Here is a 19748-nt window from a genome sequence, read left to right on the forward strand (position 1 = left end):
CGTTCCCAGTGAGAAAAGCAGCTGCAGGGGTGACAGGTGATGCTCAACATGAATATGGATCACAGCACTAAAGATCTGCTAACTGACGCAACCACAGTCATACTCAAAATGGTTCAAAAACAGGCACGATGATGTGGACCAAAAAAAAAAAAAAGTCATGAATATGGATAGACTTAGATAAAGCACGCCCTGCAACAACTGTCACTGTCGTATCAGCATCGACCTTTCCTCAACAAGTAAAGTCAGAGCAAATATTCAAGATATGAAAGTCAAACACAGAGGAGCCAAAGTATAATGATGTTTCATTACTCACCATAGAAGAAACAGATCACTTATTACCAGACAACATAAAAGACCTAAAACCCAGCAAGTCAAAAAGAAATATGACTAGCACGTTGGCTGTGGGGATCCACGGTTTCTAGATCGGGTAGCACTGATAAAATGGTAGCTGACATTTTCAAGGGTGGTAATAATTATGCAACTATACTGAGTTGGAATGGTGTGGGAGTCCAGAATGTTTCTGGAGCCTTACACCTCACAATTTTTAGAAGAACTCAACCTTTTATTTCCTGTTAATTACACAGTTTCTTAATGTTAATTTACTGTCTTAATGTATTTTTAAATTGTTTAGGTTCTTGTTATCATATACATACTATTATTATTATTATTATTATTATTTTATTCTATTATTACTTCTATTTTATCATTTCATTTTTAAATGGACCACAATGTAAATAAGTGTTTTCACTTTCTTTGTCATCCACGCTTTTAATATAAAGATGATTTACCGCCCCTTGCTGGAATGGCATGTTAGTCCAGAATGTAATTAGCAATGTCCATTTTTCAGTGTTGTCAGCTAATATCCATAGCTTCTCCAAGAATATTAGTCCTATCAACGTTACATTTTGGTGGCATTCATCCTTGACCCAAAATGCATAAGCATACCAAACAGCAAATGTTAGCTCTTCCCAGTTTCTCTGTGATTGAAGTTACACACACGCACGCACGCACTGAGAGCTTCTCGTCTTTCCGCATTCTGCCACAAGCAGGTGTTTCTAATTTCAGACGTGCAGAAACAGAGACGGTGGTGGAAGACATAAAACGCAATACACTTTTCAGTCATGGTAACGACAACATGACACTTAACTAAACTGACTATACCATTTGAACTACAAAAACACAATAAATAACACTAACAACACTGTTAAACTAACATGAACCACAATAACAACATTTAAAACCCCAAACTCCCATGGTGCATTGCAGCACAACGCCCATTTTTTACTGGTTAGATAAATTGCTAATTTCTCAAAAAATATTTGTCCTATCAACTTTCCGTTTTTGTAGTGTTCATCCTTGACTCAAAATACATAAGCATACCAAACGGCAAATGTCAGTTCTCCCCAGTTTCTCCGTAACTGAAGCCATATTCGCGCATGCACACACACACAGAACCCACTTGACTTGACTGGAAAGGCCAAGTAAGGTCAGCTGTTTTATTTGGTTCTAAGTGGTTCAGGAATAATCATTTTCAGGTGGTATCCCAAATCAGAAATGTTAAATTTAATACAGATTCTGCTCAAAACGAACGGACGCCCAACTGTAGTTGGGCGTCCCCAAACATCTCCCCCTACTGGACAGATATGATTAAACTGTGCAACAAATCATGGAGAAGAGTTTCAGTGTGTTTTATTTGGGTAACATTCCAATTGGACTGACAAAAAAAGATAGATACCTTTTGCAAATATTGCAGGCAGCCTGCAAAAAGGCTATAACACGGAATTGGGTGAAACTCGAATAAACAACTCTTACCAACTGGATCGACACTGTACACAAACTTTATGTCATGGAGAGGATAACCTGGTCTCTTAGACAGGTTATCAAAAAAAAGGGCAATGTTTCTTTCTTTTCTGTAATGAAATTCGATTTGATTAAAAAAAAAAGAAAAAAAACTAGTGGAATTTTTGTTTAATTTTTGTTTAATTTTCACTGACTCTTACTGCTACTACTACTACTACTACTTTTACTAGATGCCTCTTTCTATATTTTGTTGGTTTGTCTGACGTTTGGTTGGTTTATTTGTCGTTTCTTTCTATGTAAAAGGGAAAAATTCAAGAAAAATAAATAAATAAAAAAGAATTCTAGTTTGTAGCCCTGTCACAAACTAATCAGTTCACCCTCATTATGTGCTCATTTGAATTTGATGACTTACAAATGGATATAACATTTATTGATTTTGATTTACGGTCTCTACCCGCTGGCTGGGATGGACTAACCCACTCATTCATTTGCAGAGAGTGGCTAAAAACTAACACTGCAAACAAACAAACTTGTGCATCTGACAACCTCCTTGGCAAAGATCATAAATCTTTACTTGGCTAAACTTTACATACATTTGCTAAGCGCCGTGTTGAAACCAAAAGACCGCAGCGGTGCTGAAACTCTGCACCAGCACCCGTTTGCCTCTCCTCCTGAGCTTTCTCATCTTCACGACCCCCTGAGGAAAGCTGACACACTTTCATGAATTATCTCTGACAAGACAGACAGCTATTAGAGCTGCCACAGCAGATTTGGGGGAATCCAAAGGTCAGAATTAGCATCGGCAGAAGAATCTCTAAAAAAAATTGTTCCCAGGTCAGCTTTTAACTTTATTTTTATATATATATATTTCACAGCTGCACTGTTATTTCTTATACAAGCCCAACACTGGTATTTATCCTAATAAAGGTGGATTTAATAGTCTGTTTACAGCCGGCTTTCATATTAAGCTCGGAGAACCTTGCTCAGCATCTGTGTATGTTTCTAAGCGCGTATGAGCAAACATGAACGTCTGTGTTTGTGCCTATAAGAAAGATGCCCTTGAGGCTCTCGTTCACTTGGAAGAGTGATGAAAATTACTGAGCGCTGCTGTTTTGAAACAAATCACAAACAAGTCTCTTAGCGGCAATTCAAGGAGAAATAAAAGCCCGCTTCAAGCTCGGTAAACGTTCACGTGAATAACAATAGAAATCTGGCTGTCTTAAAGAGAGATAGAGAGAGAAAGAGCAAAGAAGAAAAAAAAAGAAGAAGAAGCAAGAATAAAATCCCCATATGTGCTGAAAATAAACCTTTAGCTTATATGTGGCACTCAGAGGAATGGTATTATTGAGCCAAGTGAGTGAGCAAGAGCCGCCACAGGATGTGAGCGTTACTATTCATAACTTATTTTCCTAAGCCTAGAACCATTTTCCCTTCTGGTCTCACCTCCGCCGCTCTCTTAAAATATAATTACCTACAGGCAAATTTACAGGAAAAGAAAACCATTAACTTGTGACCAGCAGAGCCGTTACCACGAGCGTGGGAATTGATGTCGCACAAGAGTCCGCTGAGCTACACCGCGCTACCGAGCAGAGGAAACATAAGAGAGACGAATCACATTGTTCCTTTGTTTTAGCTCAGCTCAGGGTTAATAAAATGTGTGGATTCATGACTTACAGGGAAAACACCGCACACGGAAAACAGACATGTCCTGGCACCTCGAAATTCCTGCCAGGAACCACAGAATGCTTTTTGTAGGTGTGACTGGTGAGAACGAGTTGATGACGGTCATTTGTGTTCATAAACACAAAGGGGGGGAACCAACACACATTAAATACATATTAAAGAGCCTAATTTGCAAATAGCAGCCAATTGTTAAAGGTATTGAATTCTATTTTCTCTCCAGCGAAATTAAATTAAAACCAAAAACCATGTTCTCTTTGGATTTGAAGACTGAAAATTTACACTTGTTAAAGATTTTATGTCCAAATTATAAGTGTTAAGGAATACATGCAAGAGAAATCCTACACTCTGTCTAATGCTGGTTTCTTCACGTTGATGCTTGAAAAACTGTTTTAGTAGTTTTTCTTCTTCTAACAAGTCATATTCTTGTGTGTACACACACACACACACACACACACACACACACACACACACACACACACACGCGCGTGTGTGTGTTGTACAAAATTTCCACAATTTTGGGAAATAAATGAATAAGGTAGCAATCTAGAAATCGCTGTGCCATAATAGTTGCTTGTGTGTATTATTTTATAATGGTGGTAGTGAATCTTTCACAATGAAGTACCTGAATTAAAAAACTGTCCAGGCTCTGTGTTGAAGAGCCTAAAATGGTAAATGGTAAATGGACTGCATTTATATAGCACTTTTCCATCTGAATCAGATGCTCTAAGTGCTTTACAAATAATGCCTCACATTCACCCCGATGTCAGGGTGCTGCCATACAAGGCGCTCACTACACACTGGGAACAATGGGGGATTAAAGACCTTGCCGAAGGGCCCTAATGCCGCGTTCACACCAGGGGTGACGCAACGCCACAAATTTTGCGTCTCTCACCTGGTGATGGATGCGCCACCATCGCCCGGTGTGTCGCTCTGCTTTCTCTGTGAAAATTCGCCCCACTGCGTCATCAAATAGGAGGAGCTTCCATTCTGCTCACCGTCAAGTCAACATGATGGACCATGATCACACGGAGTGAGTTGCTGTGCTCTATTTGTTGTGGAAAGCTGACAAACATCGCCAGCGGTGCCGTCCCTGGGTTCACAACATCCTTATGAGGCATTCCCAATTCGGGGAGTTTCATCATTTGCTGCAGGAGCTGCGTCTGGATGACGGCCACTTTCAGCGGTACTTCCGCCTCTCCAGGAACCAGTTTGAGGGCCTCCTGTTCCATTCGCACATGCACATGTGAACAATTTAAAAAAAAAAAATTGGCTGCTGTTGCAGTTCCTCGCTCTCCCCTCCAACTCTGTCATAATTGTGTTATAAACCAGTCACCATTTGTTCTATTATAAATTTGTGTAGTTAATAAAATTATCTTCACGGACAATTCGTTCACACGCGCACATGTGAACAAAGGAAAAAAAAACTGGCTGCTGCTGCAGTTCCTCTCCCCTCAACTCTGTCATAATTAGGGTTCAGTATTGAGAACCGGTTCTTTTTGAGTATAGTTAAGAAATTATTCGATCCACCAACATCAATAGCCTTTTTGCTTAATGATTCCCTTATCGGTCCTTCAGAGCAGCTGTTGTTTTTGAGGATGTTTGTCGGGAAAAATGATCATTCCTCTACGTTGATTACAGACCCTGCAGTGGCTCTGTAATCAACCGTTTCTGCAGCACGACTCCACTTTGATGCATGAACCAATGAAGCAACGCTTCGATCCACTAGCTCGTTGGTTCTTTGATTCACTGCTCTTCAGAAACGGCAAGTCCGCTTCTTAACCCCTCTCAAAGTTAATAAAATATCGTGCGTCACTTTTGAGTGGATTAAAGTCACTAACTGGGACTCATGTCTTGTTGCAGTCAAGAAACGAGAATCGTCCTCCGTTCCGTTTGCACAGTTCCAAACGCTGCGCGGCTCTCTGCTGAGACAGAGTCCAGTCGACATTAATAACTTCAAAACAAATCGCCGCTTTAAATAAAATGAAACCTTTTTACATACAGACAATAAACTACAATTGACTAAAATGTTTTTTCCTTCCAAAATGAGACATCCTGCATTCTTTATAAATTACATCCTGATGTGCAGTGCAGCCAGCTGCAAGAGCTCAGCTCAGGTGTATGAAAAGACATTCATGCCAATAATGTCTGAAAGGAAATGCTTTTGACAAAAACTACAGATTTTGTTTATTCCTATTTATGTCCAGAGATCAAGGATCCACCATGTAGAGTTTATTATGTCCAAAGTTTAAGGATCCAGTGACCAATTTCATATTTATTTACTTTAAGACTCAAAATGTTGTTCAATTTCAATTCAATTTCAATTTAATCAGCTTATAAAGCACCAAATCACAACAAAAGCCAGCTCAAGACACCTCACATAGAACAGTTCAACATAAAAAAATTTAAAAAATAATAAACTGCTTGACTGGGAGCTGTGGGGTGGGGTGGGGATGGAGGGAGTATAATAAATAAATTTGGGGTCATGTTAAAGTATAAAGTATCTTGCAGAGTTCTGCCCTCTAATCACCAATCACTCCAATTAACCCCAAATCTAGTCTATTGAGGTTGATCTGGACAAGAAAGAATTGTATTTTGCAAAGGATCACCACAGAGCAAACTCCAGAAGTACAAGGAAGCTACGTAAGATAATGGGGTGAATAATATTGAGAGTAGGGGGGATTTGGACTCTGTGGCCTTGATCTTTCTAGAAAAAAACACTGTGTCAGTTATTGGATGAAGCTGCACCCAATAACTTTAAAATAAATGTCTTCAAAGCAAACCTGTGCAGCTTGTGTCATAAAGTCATAACTATCCTCTGCTGTACGTTTCTGCCTCTGGAATGTTTGTAACTTTTTTTGTGATATGGTAGCTTTAAGTTTGTCTTTTCACAAAAAAAAAAAAAAAAAAAACTAGAAGCACTCAGAGAGTGCAAACCTCCGCCAAGGCCATGGGGTCACTGACGCCGTAAGATCTACACGCCGTGAAATCACTGAACCTAAAAAAGTCTAACAATGATGTTTGCTCAGTAGTAAAAAAAGTTTCATCTGCTGTGACTGGATAGCAAGTATCCTTAGCGCTTGGCATCACAGTTTATTGCAACTTGCACCTTTCCCAGAAGCTACTGTCATCTGAGCACTGATATTGATATTGCATGTGCTTATCCTTGGCACAGTGATCTATTTCTTTTTGTCTCTTTCTCTAAAATTGTATATAATAATCATTATATTACTAATATATAAACAATCAAAATTCCCCCTATCCCGCAATTGTGAAGAATCCTTTAAAAAAATTCCTGGATCCAGATCGTGATCCGGATCACCACTAAAATTTAATCACTTGTTCCTCTTGTCATTTCCAACCACTCCACAAAATTTCATCAAAATCCGTTCAAAACGTTTTGAGTTATCCTGCTGACAAACAGACAGACAAAAAAATTTATTTTTGTCTCTTTCTCTAAAATTGTATATAATAATCATTACATTATTAATATATAAACAAAAATAAATTTAAGAAATATTACAATTTGAAAACAAATGCACCCAAACGTGATGACAGCTGCAACTGCTTAATGCTAGCTTTTAACATTGAAAATGCCATAGACATGCTAACGCGTTAGCATCGGGATCCGGATCACCACTAAAATTTAATCACTTGTTCCTCTTGTCATTTCCAACCACTCCACAAAATTTCATCAAAATCCGTTCAAAACCTTTTGAGTTATCCTGCTGACAAACAGACAGACAAACAAACAAACGCGACCGAAAACATAACCTCCTTGGCGGAGGTAAAACAACCAAATAGAATCCCAAAATGACATAATTCAAAGACTGAGTTGTGCCATAAAGTGGAAATGAGTTCTCAGTGTTTACTTTCAGACTACAGGACATGAGGTCATTGAGATCTGAAGTTTCATGAGGTAATAATGAGCAACGCCACAAATGGATTACCATTATTATGACTGCAGTCAGTTAGTTCTCGAGTGAATAATTCACATGGGGAAATGTAGCTGTTGCACTCACCAAACTCGTCACAGATGCTCTCGTTCTGCAGAAGGGTGGGGTGGTCAAAGGTGTCCCGGCAGTACAGGATCCTCGCGGCACCACCCAACGCAGCGATGCCACCCAACGCCAGCACCGTGTGGTTGATAAGCAAAGAGGATGGCTGCTCTCGGAGCCGTGCCAAAACCGAGCGGTATCGGCAATACTGAGGGTAACTGAGGACCAAAACCTTTCGCCCATCCTCCTCCTGGCCTAGAAACAAACAACAAAATAAAAAATTAAATTAAAAAAGTAAGATATACAGTCATGAAAGTAGGCGGCACACAAGTGGTCCAACATTGTTCAAATCATCCATTATTACAAATTTCATCACATATTTTTACTTTCTTTCTTATTTTCTTCTCTCTCATACAAAATTTGTCACCTATAATATTTTGCAACACACCACGTAAAACTTTTGTGAATAAGTGCCTTGTATTTCTTATTAACAGCTTAAAACTACAAGACCGCCCATAATTTTGCCTCAAAACCCATGGCACCATCAATGGCGCCAACATCTCCAAGCTACTGATACTTGCTAATTAGTGCTAAGGGTAATGATATAATCCTAAAGTTTCACTGAACAGAAATACTGGAGCACCACCCCTAGCATAGGAAGGTGTATTATCTCACAGTTCTCATAAAATGCTCAGGAAGTTCACATGCACAGCAGCTGGCAGCTCCCCACTAGCCTGGCAGAGGCTACAGTTAACACATACACACACTGAAAGTTTAATGCAAAACAGAATGTGATAAAAAACAATAATTTTATCTTGATTACATAATTTTCATAATGATGAGATACCTAAATCACAGTTTTAATTAATCTCTCAGCCCTAGTTTATCCATGACCAAACATGCCTAACAATGGCACAACCCATATCCACATATATGCCACCCATTATGAAAACTACCACCCAGTCTGCAAATACATGTGTTAATCACACACTAAAACCAAGTTAGCCTGTTAGGCTTGGCATACTTGGTAACTTCAAGATAGGTGAATGTTTAGGCTTCATTCCTCCAACCCAGGTCACGTTGGTCTTGCCCATGTTCCACCTCTTTTCCCAAGATATATCTCACTCCCCAGGGGAGGGTGGTATGTGTGTTCCTCGAGCTCGGGGACACTCATGCTCCTTTTTCTGATTGATGCTGTCCGCTGGGATTGCTACATCATCCTAACTGTGGGTTTTCTTTTCCTTGCTTACCACCACTACGTCTGGTTGGTTGGTCAGCAGCAGCTTGTCTATCTGGAATTTGAAGTCCCACAGGACCTTTGCCCCGTCGTTCTCAACCACCTTTGGTGGCATCTCCCATTGGCACTTGGGGACTTTTAATCCGTATGCAGCACGGATGTTCCTCTACACAATTCCCGACACTTGGTTGTGCCTTTCGGTGTACTCCGTCCCAGCTTGCATCTTGCATCCTGCTACCCCAAGCTGTCATAGTATAACAAGATATTTGCACTCACCAAACAAAAGCAAAAGTCCACTGCTTTTGTCTGGTTTTCCAAGTAATAACACCCGTATATAACGGATTTTGTTTCACAGATTTTCACTCACATTGGGTAAAATGTCCTGTCTGATCGCAATACATTTTCATTAAAAACTCCTCGCATATACCGGACAGAGCAGTCTGGACGTGCCCAGTAACAGAGGTACCAAATAAAGTTCAGCACTGACACTCGCCGATTCAAGTAAAGGGGGTATCGTATTTCCATGGTGAAATTTTTTCTTTCAAACCGTGCTGAGACCCGGTGCCTAAACAACAGTGCGTAATTCAAGGCCGGCGATTATTAACAAAATGCTGCTTGTTGCTTGCACTGTAATATGCTGTTTTCACACATATTTCTGGGTGTGGCGAACTAAAGCGCTTTAGATCAGAGCCCTCTGCGTGGCTGCGAACTAGCGCACCTGCTAAATGATGGACACCACAAAGGGCTGTTTTGTCACTTTTCTGGTTTCACTCCTTCCTCTCAGATTTTACAAGATTTTGCACGCTGATTACATTTCAATCATGGTTCAAATACTTTTGGCAGAAAAGTCCGCAAATATGACCAACTACTCAACAGAGTCAGAAAAAGACACTCAAATGACCTGCAATTCATGGAGGGAAATTGTACACTTTACCTTTGGTTTGGAGGTTGATGACTGCATAAAGAAGCTTGTTGAGGGACAAATTAATCCAGAAAAAGCTACTGTTCCTGTGGCAAATTCACAAAGATGTGACGGAGAATTTTAAAAGATTAACGCGCACATTGACGTCATTGCATGGCCATGGAGTTACGGAGTTACAGAAGCATAAATCAGGCTTTATGATTTTAAGGTACCACTCCACAGCAGACTTAGACTCATCCAATGTAATTGTTTTAACGCACATAATGTCCGGCGTTATTTAAGGCCAGTGTTTATTTGTTTCAAATGAAGATTTGACCCGGTCATTAAATGAGGCAGGTCCCGATTCAGGATTCCCCGTAGATCATTTGGCACCTTCTTACTGTAACTAATCTGTTAGATACATATAATGGATTTTGTCCGTTTTATACGTATAACGGATTTTGTCCATTTTATATATATTTATATTTGTATTTATATATCTATATATATATATATATATATATATATATATGTATATATATATAATATATATATATATATAATATTTCAGTTTTGATTTTTGCCATAATTAAGCAGTCTTATGATAAACCTCAGTGGTTAAAAAAAAGAAAAAATATGTCAGAAAGGTAATTAATACAAACATGTTTCATTTCCTTACTGTTAATTTACAGACAGAAATATTCAGTCAATCCAGTTTACACAATGGATTGCCAGTGCAGTGTTGTTGGACAATTATGTTTCTCACATACCTTTCTGGGAAAAAAACCTATAAGGACATAAGAGTTTAACTCATGACATTCACACCTTTCCCAGAGTAATAACACCTGTCAACAAACTGAAAGATCACCTATTCATGTCTGCTGAACAAATATGTAATGCTGTTCACTGCATGTTTGAAAGACATGACATGCCTGTTGACAAGAGGAATGTCAAGAAAAACTCTAGATACTCACCATCTTGATTGACATGGTTGTATAGCAAAACCGTTTGAGGTAACAATTCCTCTGTAGTGCAGCGGATAACTGAAAAAGTGCTTCAAATGGTGATGCAAGCACCAAATTTGGCACACATACTCCTTAGACATTACTCTTTTAAAAATGCCAGGTACCCACGTGAACTTTCAATAGGCGACCAAGAAGGGGTCAATTGAAGTATTACACAGGGGTCAAAATTTAAAAATGCTCCAATCATATTGAAAGGTATTCCATATTATTGTCTGATCATAAAGATTCCAAAAAGGTATAGTTGGACTATCTGTGAATGAATGGTCTGGAGTTATGGGGGTAAAAACAGCAAGAACACTGAGAAAGGTCAATTTCAGTTTTGTACAGGGGTCAAAAGTTAAAGTTGCTCCAATTTTGGTAAAAAGTGGTGCAAATTACTGGTTGAGCTAATAGGATTAATAAATGGAATAGTTTTGACTGTGCTGCGTGCTTGGTTTGCAAAGTAAAGGTTAAACAATATCAGCATCCATTGGATTCTATGACATGGACATATGCTACCCTGTAACATGATAACTAAGCATGATACATGATGCAAACTATTCCTTTTTAAAACCGTATTCACCCAACTAATAATTTGCATCACTTTTTACCAAAACTGGAGCAACTTTAACTTTTGACCCCTGTACAAATTGAAATTGACCTTTGTCACTGTTCTTGCTGTTTTTTACCCCATAATCCGGAACATTCATTCACAGATAGTCCAAACTATACCTTTTTGGAATCTTTATGATCAGACAAATAATATGGAATAACTTTCAATATGATTGGAGCATTTTTAAATTTTGACCCCTGTGTAATACTTCAATGACCCCTTCTTGGCCGCCTACTGAAAGTTCACGTGGGTACCCGGCATTTTTAAAAGAGTAATGTCTAAGGAGTATGTGTGCCAAATTTGGTGCTTGCATCACCATTTGAAGGATCCCTCAGTAAATATTCACTTATCTGCTGCACTACTGAGAAACTTAAGACAAAAGAAGTACGACTTCGTATGAGTGAAGCATGCTGATTTTTGTGACGTATGTCCATCAAATTGCACAGATTTAGAACCTATACATTCACTCATAATGAATCCAAACTGACGTTTGAATATAAAATCAGCAGCTTTTCTCGCTTGTTTAATCTAGAGATGGACTGATTGCAACAGGAAAACTGAAATTTTACACAATTTTAATAACGCTATGAGATCAGCGCTTAATTCGCTGATGGCATAACAAATAAGCAACTCCGGGAAGCTTAAATAACTTCAAGAAAATGGTACCTGTCATAATATATGTTGTTTTTTGCTCAAATGTTCAGGTCAGTTTAACAAACAAGACTGCTCAACAGAAATAACATGACCTCAGTAGAGACAATAAAACAAAGCAATACGAGGTCTTCAATAAAGTATAGGTCCTTTTATTTTTTTCAAAACTATATGGATTTCATTCATATGTTTTTACGTCAGACATGCTTGACCCTCGTGCACATGCATGAGTTTTTCCACGCCTGTCTGGTGGACGTCATTCGCCTGTGAGCACTCCTTGTGGGAGGAGTCGTCCAGCCCCTAGTCGTAATTCCTTTGTCTGAGAAGTTGCTGAGGACTTGTTGTTGTGGGCCGCCAGAAGAGGAGGTACTGCTGGCCCACCACCAAAGGGGCACCCTGCCTGAAGTGCGGGCTTCAGGCATTGAGAGGGCGCTGCCGCCACGGACACAGCCGGGAGTGACAGCTGTCACTCATTAATTCCTGACAGCTGTCACTCATTCGTCATCATTGCACTCCAATAAACCCAGACGTCATCTCCACCTCATCGCCGAGATATCGTACTTCTTTGGAGGTAATATCCTCAGCCATTTGTTTTACAATATATCTGTATATTGTGAGTGTTTACAGGAGTACCGGTCCTTCTTTCTGTGGGAGCTGAGTGAGTGCTGGACGGCACTCTTTTTCCCTGAGGAATCACTGCGGTATACTCTGCTACATATTGAGTGAGAGGTGGAGGTGGCATTCCCACCGTTGTTGTTACTGGGTGTGCACACACTACATTGACTGTCTTTGTTCTCGCCAGCAGTACCAGATCCGACAGTCGGGGATGGTGATCACCTGGGAATTCGGGAACTTGGCGGCTCCAGTATTCACCAGGTTCAGTGGCGGCGGAAATCGTGTGGTTCCAGCTCTTCTCAGGACAGACGTCTTCTATCCTCGAGCCTGCCCACATGTCACCTTTGTGATTTGACTTTAATTATATTCTGAGATTGTCTGTATTTCGTTGTGCACATTTCACAACATTAAATTGTTACTTTTTGGCTCATCTACTGACCGTTCATTTGCGCCCCCTGTTGTGGGTCCGTGTCACTACACTTTCACAACAGGATATCTCGGCCCGCGTCATGGACTCCGAGGGGCGTCACCCGGCCTGCTGATGACCAATGGGAGAGCAGGGAGCGCAGGCGTCTGCAGAAGGCGGTGATTGGTGAGCTGCAGCACATTCTCACCGCCTTTACGGCTCGGTTGGATCAAATACCGAGCAAACACATCCTCCTGAACCGCAGGGTGGAGGCTCTCTCCGCGCAGATGGCGGCGAGCGCTCAGGGCGCTGCTGCAGCTCCTCCTCCTGCTGACCCTGTGCAGGATATGAACGTTCAGTGTGGTTCAACAACCCCTCCCACCATCCCCTGAAGCATACATAAGCCCTCCTGAGCCGTATGGAGGTTGTGTGGAGACGTGCGCGGACTTTCTCATGCAGTGTTCGCTCGTCTTCGCACAACGTCCCGTCATGTACGCGTCAGATGCTAGTAAAATAGCTTATGTGATTGCTCTGCTTCGGGGTAAGGCACGTGCCTGGGCTACGGCGCTCTGGGAACAGAACTCACGGTTGTTATCAGCATACACTGGGTTTGTGGGGGAGTTCAGAACAGTGTTTGATCACCCTAACAGAGGAGAGACCGCTTCAACAATGCTGCTGTCAATGCGACAGGGGCGCCGGTGTGTGCAAGCCGAATATGCAGTCGACTTCCGCATCGCGGCTGCGAGGTCCGGACTGGAATGACGTTGCGCTCCGCGCCGCCTTCATAAACGGACTGTCGTTAGTCCTGAAGGAGCATCTGGTAGCTAAGGAGGAACGCGGGATTAGATGGGCTTATCGATCTTGTTATACGGTTAGGACAATTGGTGGAGGAACGCCGTCAGGAGCGAGGCGAAGGACGTGGCCGGATACGCGCCGTCCCTCTCCCTTCCGGTTTCGAAAAGGGGCCGCCCTCCCCCCGCTCCACAAGCCGCAGCGCTCGTGGGTCAACAGCTCCCCCTGCTGACGTGTTAGGGAAACGCACAGGGCCAAAATGAGGAGGCTGATCCGCGGGGAGTGTTTTCTCTGCAGCTCAAAGAGCACACACAGAAAAACTGCCCCAAACGGCCACAACAACAACCGCCCTCAGAGACTGGGCTCAGGGGGGGTCAAAACATTCACGTGAGACACACACAGATTGCCACACGACTCCCAGTTACAATCCTGAGCGGGGATTTAACCTTCAAGCCCCAGCACTGGTGGACACGGGGTCAGAAGGAATTTGCTAGACAGCAGATGGGCAAGGGAGGTAGGGCTCCCTCTGGTGGCGCTTCCTTCGCCATTGCAGGTGCGGGCACTAGATGGCACCCTCCTCCCTTTAATCACACACAAGACACAACCAGTAACTTGGTGGTGTCTGGAAACCATCGGGAGGAGATAGAGTTTTTTGTAACTCCTTCTACTTCCCGCGTGATTTTGGGCTTCCATGGATGTTGAAGCACAATCCCCGGATTGATTGGCCTTACTGGGGTGGTGGTTCAGTGGAGCGAAACCTGCCATCGGGTGTGTTTAGGATCCTCGGTTCCTCCCGGTTTACAGGCTAAGGCAGGAGGTCAAAGTCCCTCCCAATCTGACGGCAGTGCCAGTTGAAGTACCACGATCTTGCTGACATCTTCAGCAAGGATCTGGCACTCACCCTTCCCCCCGCACCGTCCGTACGATTGTGCCATTGATTTGGTTCCAGGCGCTGGAGTTCCCGTCCAGCAGGCTGTACAACCTCTCACGACCTGAGCGCGAATCAATGGCGACCTACATCCGGGACTCATTAGCTGCCGGGCTGATCCGGAACTCCACCTCCCCGATGGGGGCAGGTTTCTTTTTTGTGGGCAACAAAGATGGCGGACTCCGTCCATTGCATTGATTACAGGGGGCTGAATGAGATTACGATTCGCAATCGATACCCGTGCCATTGTTGGATTCCGTGTTCACCCCCCTGCATGGAGCCAAAATCTTTACTAAGCTGGATCTTAGAAATGCGTATCACCTGGTTCGGATCGGAAGGGAGACGAATGGAAGACTGCATTTAACACCCCGTTAGGTCACTTTGAGTACCTGGTCATTGCCGTTCGGCCTCACCAACGCCCCCGCGACGTTCCAAGCCTTGGTTAACGACGTCTTGCGGGACTTCCTGCAACGATTCGTCTTCGTATATCTGGACGATATTTCTCATCTTTTCTCCCGGATCCTGAGACCCATGTCCAGGCATGTACATCAGGTCCTGCAGCGGTTATTAGAGAACCGACTGTTTGTGAAGGGCGAGAAGTGCGAGTTTCACCGCACGTCTTTGTCCTTCCCGGGGTTTATCCTCCTCTAACTCCGTCGCCCCGATCCGGCCAAGGTTGCGGCGGTGAGAGATTGGCCCCAACCAACAAGCCGTAGGAAGCTGCAACAGTTCCTCGGCTTCGCTAATTTCTATAGGAGGTTCATTAAGGGCTACAGTCAGGTAGTTAGCCCCCTGACAGCCCTGACCTCTCCAAAAGTCCCCTTCACCTGGTCGGATCGGTGCAAAGCCGCGTTCAAGGAGTTGAAACGACGGTTCTCTAATGCGCCAGTTTTGGTGCAGCCCGACCCTAGCTGCCAGTTCGTGGTTTGAAGTGGACGCCTCTGACTCAGGGATAGGAGCCGTGCTATCCCAGAGCAGAGAGATCCGATAAGGTTTCTTCACCCGTGTGCCTACTTTTCACGCAGGTTGACCCCGGCCTGAACGGAACTATGACGTCGGCAATCGAGAACTCCTTGCGGTGAAAGAGGCTCTTGAGGAGTGGAGAACTGTTGGAGGGAGAGTCTGTGTCGTTCACGGTTTTCACTGACCATCGGAACTGGAGTATATCAGGACGCCAAGCGGCTGAACCCCAGGCAAGCCCGCTGGTCACTGTTCTTCGGGCGTTTTACTTCCGGATCACCTATCGCCCCGGAACCAAGAACCAGAGGTCGGATGCCTTGTCCCGGGGTACACGAAGAGGAGGTCAAGACTGCACTGTCGGATCCACCGGAGCCCATCCTGCCTGAGTCCACTATCGTGGCCACCTCACCTGGGACATGGAGAAGATCGTCCGGGAGGCCCTGCACGGAGCCCGGACCCAGGAACAGGTCCGAAGAACCGGTTGTACGTCCCACCAGAGGCCAGAGCTGCAGTCTTGGACTTCTGTCACGGTTCCAAGCTCTCCTGTCATCCAGGGGTGCGAAGGACCGTGGCAGTTGTCTGGCAGCGCTCTGGTGGGCGTCTATGGAGGCCGACGTCCGGGAGTACATCCGGCCTGCACCACCTGTGCCAGGGGCAAGGCAGACCACAAGAGGTCCTAAGGGCTTCTCCAGCCACTTCCTGTGCCTCATCACCCCTGGTCCCATATCGGCCTGGATTTCGTCACGGGCCTCCCGCCCTCCCAGGGCAACACCACCATCTTCACGATAGTGGACCGATTCTCCAAGGCGGCCCACTTCGTGGCCCTCCCGAAGCTCCCAACAGCCCAGGAGACAGCAGACCTCCTGGTCCACCACGTCGTCCGTCTGCATGGGATACTCACCAACATCGTCTCTGATCGTGGTCCCCAGTTCTCCTCACATGTCTGAAGAGGAGCTTCATCCTGGATCCGGCCCTCCTGGCCGATTTCTACCGTCGACACCCGGACACGCCTGGTCGGGCGCCAGGAGGCGCCCGTTGAGGGGGGGGGTCCTGTTGTGTGGGCCGCCAGAAGATGAGGTACTGCTGGCCCACCACCAAAGGGCACCCTGCCTGAAGTGCGGGCTTCAGGCACGAGAGGGCGCTGCCGCCACGGACACAGCCGGGAGTGACAGCTGTCACTCATTAATTCCTGACAGCTGTCACTCATTCTTCATCATCGCACTCCATAAAACCCAGACGTCATCTCCACCTCATCGCCGAGATATCGTACTTCTTTGGAGGTAATATCCTCAGCCATTTGTTTTACAATATATCTGTATATTGTGAGTGTTTACAGGAGTACCGGTCCTTCTTTCTGTGGAAGCTGAGTGAGTGCTGGACGGCACTCTTTTTCCCTGAGGAATCACTGCGGTACTCTGCTACATAAGGAGTGAGAGGTGGAGGTGGCATTCCCACCGTTGTTGTTACTGGGTGTGCACACACCTACACTTGACTGTCTTTGTTCTCGCCAGCAGTACCAGATCCGACAGTCGGGGACGGTGATCACCTGGGAATTCGGGACTTGGCGGCTCCAGTATTCACCAGGTTCAGTGGCGGCGGAAATCGTGTGGTTCCGGCTCTTCTCAGGACAGACGTCTTCTATCCTCGAGCCTGCCCACACGTCACCTTTGTAATTTGACTGTAATTATATTCTGAGATTGTCTGTATTTCGTTGTGCACATTTCACAACATTAAATTGTTACTTTTTGGCTCATCTATTGACCGTTCATTTGCGCCCCCTGCTGTGGGTCCGTGTCACTACACTTTCACAACAAGACTGGCACTTTGTTTGATCAAAATTTTTTCTAAACCTGTGAGACACATCGAAGTGGACACGGTTCGAAAAATTAAGCTGGTTTTCGGTGAAAATTTTAACAGCTGATGAGAGATTTTGAGGTGATACTGTCGCTTTAAGGACTTCCCACGGTGCGAGACGTCACGCAGCGCTCTCAGGCGCCGTCGTCAGCCTGTTTCAAGCTGAAAACCTCCACATTTCAGGCTCTATTGATCCAGGACATCGTGAGAGAACAGAGAAGTTTCAGAAGAAGTCGGTTTCAGCATTTTATCCGGATATTCCATGTTAAGGAGATTTTTTCAATGAAAGACATGCGGACTGATTGCAGCGTCGGCTCGCAGCCGCCGCGACGCTCCGCCACAGGAAAAACACCTCTGTTGGAAGCCTTAAGGACAAGTTGGAACATGTCCAGGTGTTAAACAATTTCTCATATACTCACTCCACTGAAAGCCATCAAAAGCCGCCTGGATTTTACAAATGGTTATCAACACGGAGGTGTTTTTCCTGTGCCGCTGCACCACACCAGCTGCGTCCCGATGCACGGATCCGTCCGCATGTCTTTCATTAAAAAAATCTCCTTTAACAGTGGAGTATCCGGATAAAATGCTGAAACCGACTTCTTCTGAAATGTCTCTGTTCTCTCACGACATCCTGGATCAATAGAGCCTGAAATGTGGAGGTTTTCAGCTTGAAACAGGCTGACGACGGCGCCTGAGAGCGCTGCACGACGTCTCGCTCCTTGGGAAGTCCTTAAAGCGACAGTATCACCTCAAAATCTCTCATCAGCTGTTAAAATTTTCACCGAAAACTAGCTTAATTTTTTGAACCGTGTCCACTTCGATGTGTCTCACAGGTTTAGATAAAATATTGATTAAATAAAGCGCCAGTCTCTCAGCAACTTCTCAGACAAAGGAATTCCGACAAGGGGCTGGACGACTCCTCCCACAAGGAGTGTTCACAGGCGAATGATGTCACCGACAGGCGTGGAAAAACTCACGCATGCGCACAAGAGTTCAAGCATGTCTGACGTAAAAACATATGAATGAAATCCATATAGTTTTGAAAAAAATAAAAGGACCTATACTTTATTGACAGACCTCGTACTTCGACAGCTGATGCAATTAATCAAAACACTACTCGTGTATACTTTTTTATATGCACATTGTTCATGGACTCTTTGATCACTGTCAAAGTTTGTGGCAGACTGAACACTTTTTTCAATTAAGCATTTACTCAATCAACAGGAAGTGATGATAGCTATTCAGGAAATTTATTGACCATTTACATGATTTATTAAGCAGAAATTCCAAAAATTCTCTCGCTCCAGGTTGTCTTTTCTGTTAATTATCACTGTTTACTTCTAATATCTACCAACCCTGCTCCTTGACGTCACCTGCCCTGCATGATGCTCCACCCAGTTCTGTTTAACTCAACCAGGTGCAGCCAAATTTCATGAAATGACCCATATCTCAACAACCAAGGAGCCGAGCCTCCGAGCCTCAACCGAGCCTCGATGAGTAAACTCAAGCATATGTTTGCGACTGATTGGCATGAATGACTTCAAAATGAAGTCACACAGAAGTCATATGATGAAGTCACACATAGTCAAAAATGCCATTTCAGTCATATGTATATTTACTTGTACATTTATATTGTGGTGTGTAGAGGGTGCAGGGAATGCGTCACCAGTCTGATGCCTTTCATTTTTATATGAAATATTCACTCCTCTGTCTGCTTTTCTAAAGCCCTTGGACATGACATTCATGAGAATTAATTCAAAAAAAAAAGGTAATGTTTCTTTTCTCCTTACTTTCTACAGACAAAACATCAGTCGCTAGTTAGAATAAAATTACTTTTGGTGTCATTTAATTGTTGGTGCCTGATAAACCATAAAAACCATGTAGCACTAACAGTGCAGGGAGGACACCGTTCACAGCATATTTACAACAGCTGCATTCCCCACAATTAGCATAATTGCTTCCACTGTACTCCAATATGACGACCGCTTCAAAGGCAAAAAAACGATTAACTCCATTCGCACGTGATCACATCCACATTCAGCCTACACTGTAAGTGCTTATACACGCGCTGATATGCATGCATGTGGAAGCATGCGTATCACTGCATTGTATATCATGTGTGCATCGTGCACACGTTTCGGTTATCCACACATTCAGCTAAGACTGCAGTAGCAATTACAGCTCAGAGGTAGCGGGGCCTTTGTTTCCAAATGTCAGTGGATTTTATTGTAAGCGGTCACCGTCAGACCTGCTCTTTCTCCCGAGGACCCTCACAACATTTCTCTTGATTAGATTCAATTTGGTGAGAG

The 19748-nt window shown here is 43.7% G+C and overlaps 1 protein-coding gene across 2 annotated transcripts in view; it reads right to left on the reverse strand.

Moving 5' to 3' along the window:
- The window catches only part of arid5b (AT-rich interaction domain 5B), a 230280-nt gene that overhangs the window by 102508 nt on the left and 108024 nt on the right, over positions 1 to 19748 (reverse strand). For both annotated transcript variants that reach the window (XM_034185396.1, XM_034185395.1), the window contains exon 4: positions 7503 to 7733. In XM_034185396.1, the coding sequence (XP_034041287.1) occupies positions 7503 to 7733 (231 nt within the window). The remainder of the gene's footprint in view (positions 1 to 7502; positions 7734 to 19748) is intronic.

Source organism: Thalassophryne amazonica, chromosome 13 (genome assembly GCF_902500255.1).
Source record: "Thalassophryne amazonica chromosome 13, fThaAma1.1, whole genome shotgun sequence".
NCBI lineage: Eukaryota > Metazoa > Chordata > Actinopteri > Batrachoidiformes > Batrachoididae > Thalassophryne > Thalassophryne amazonica.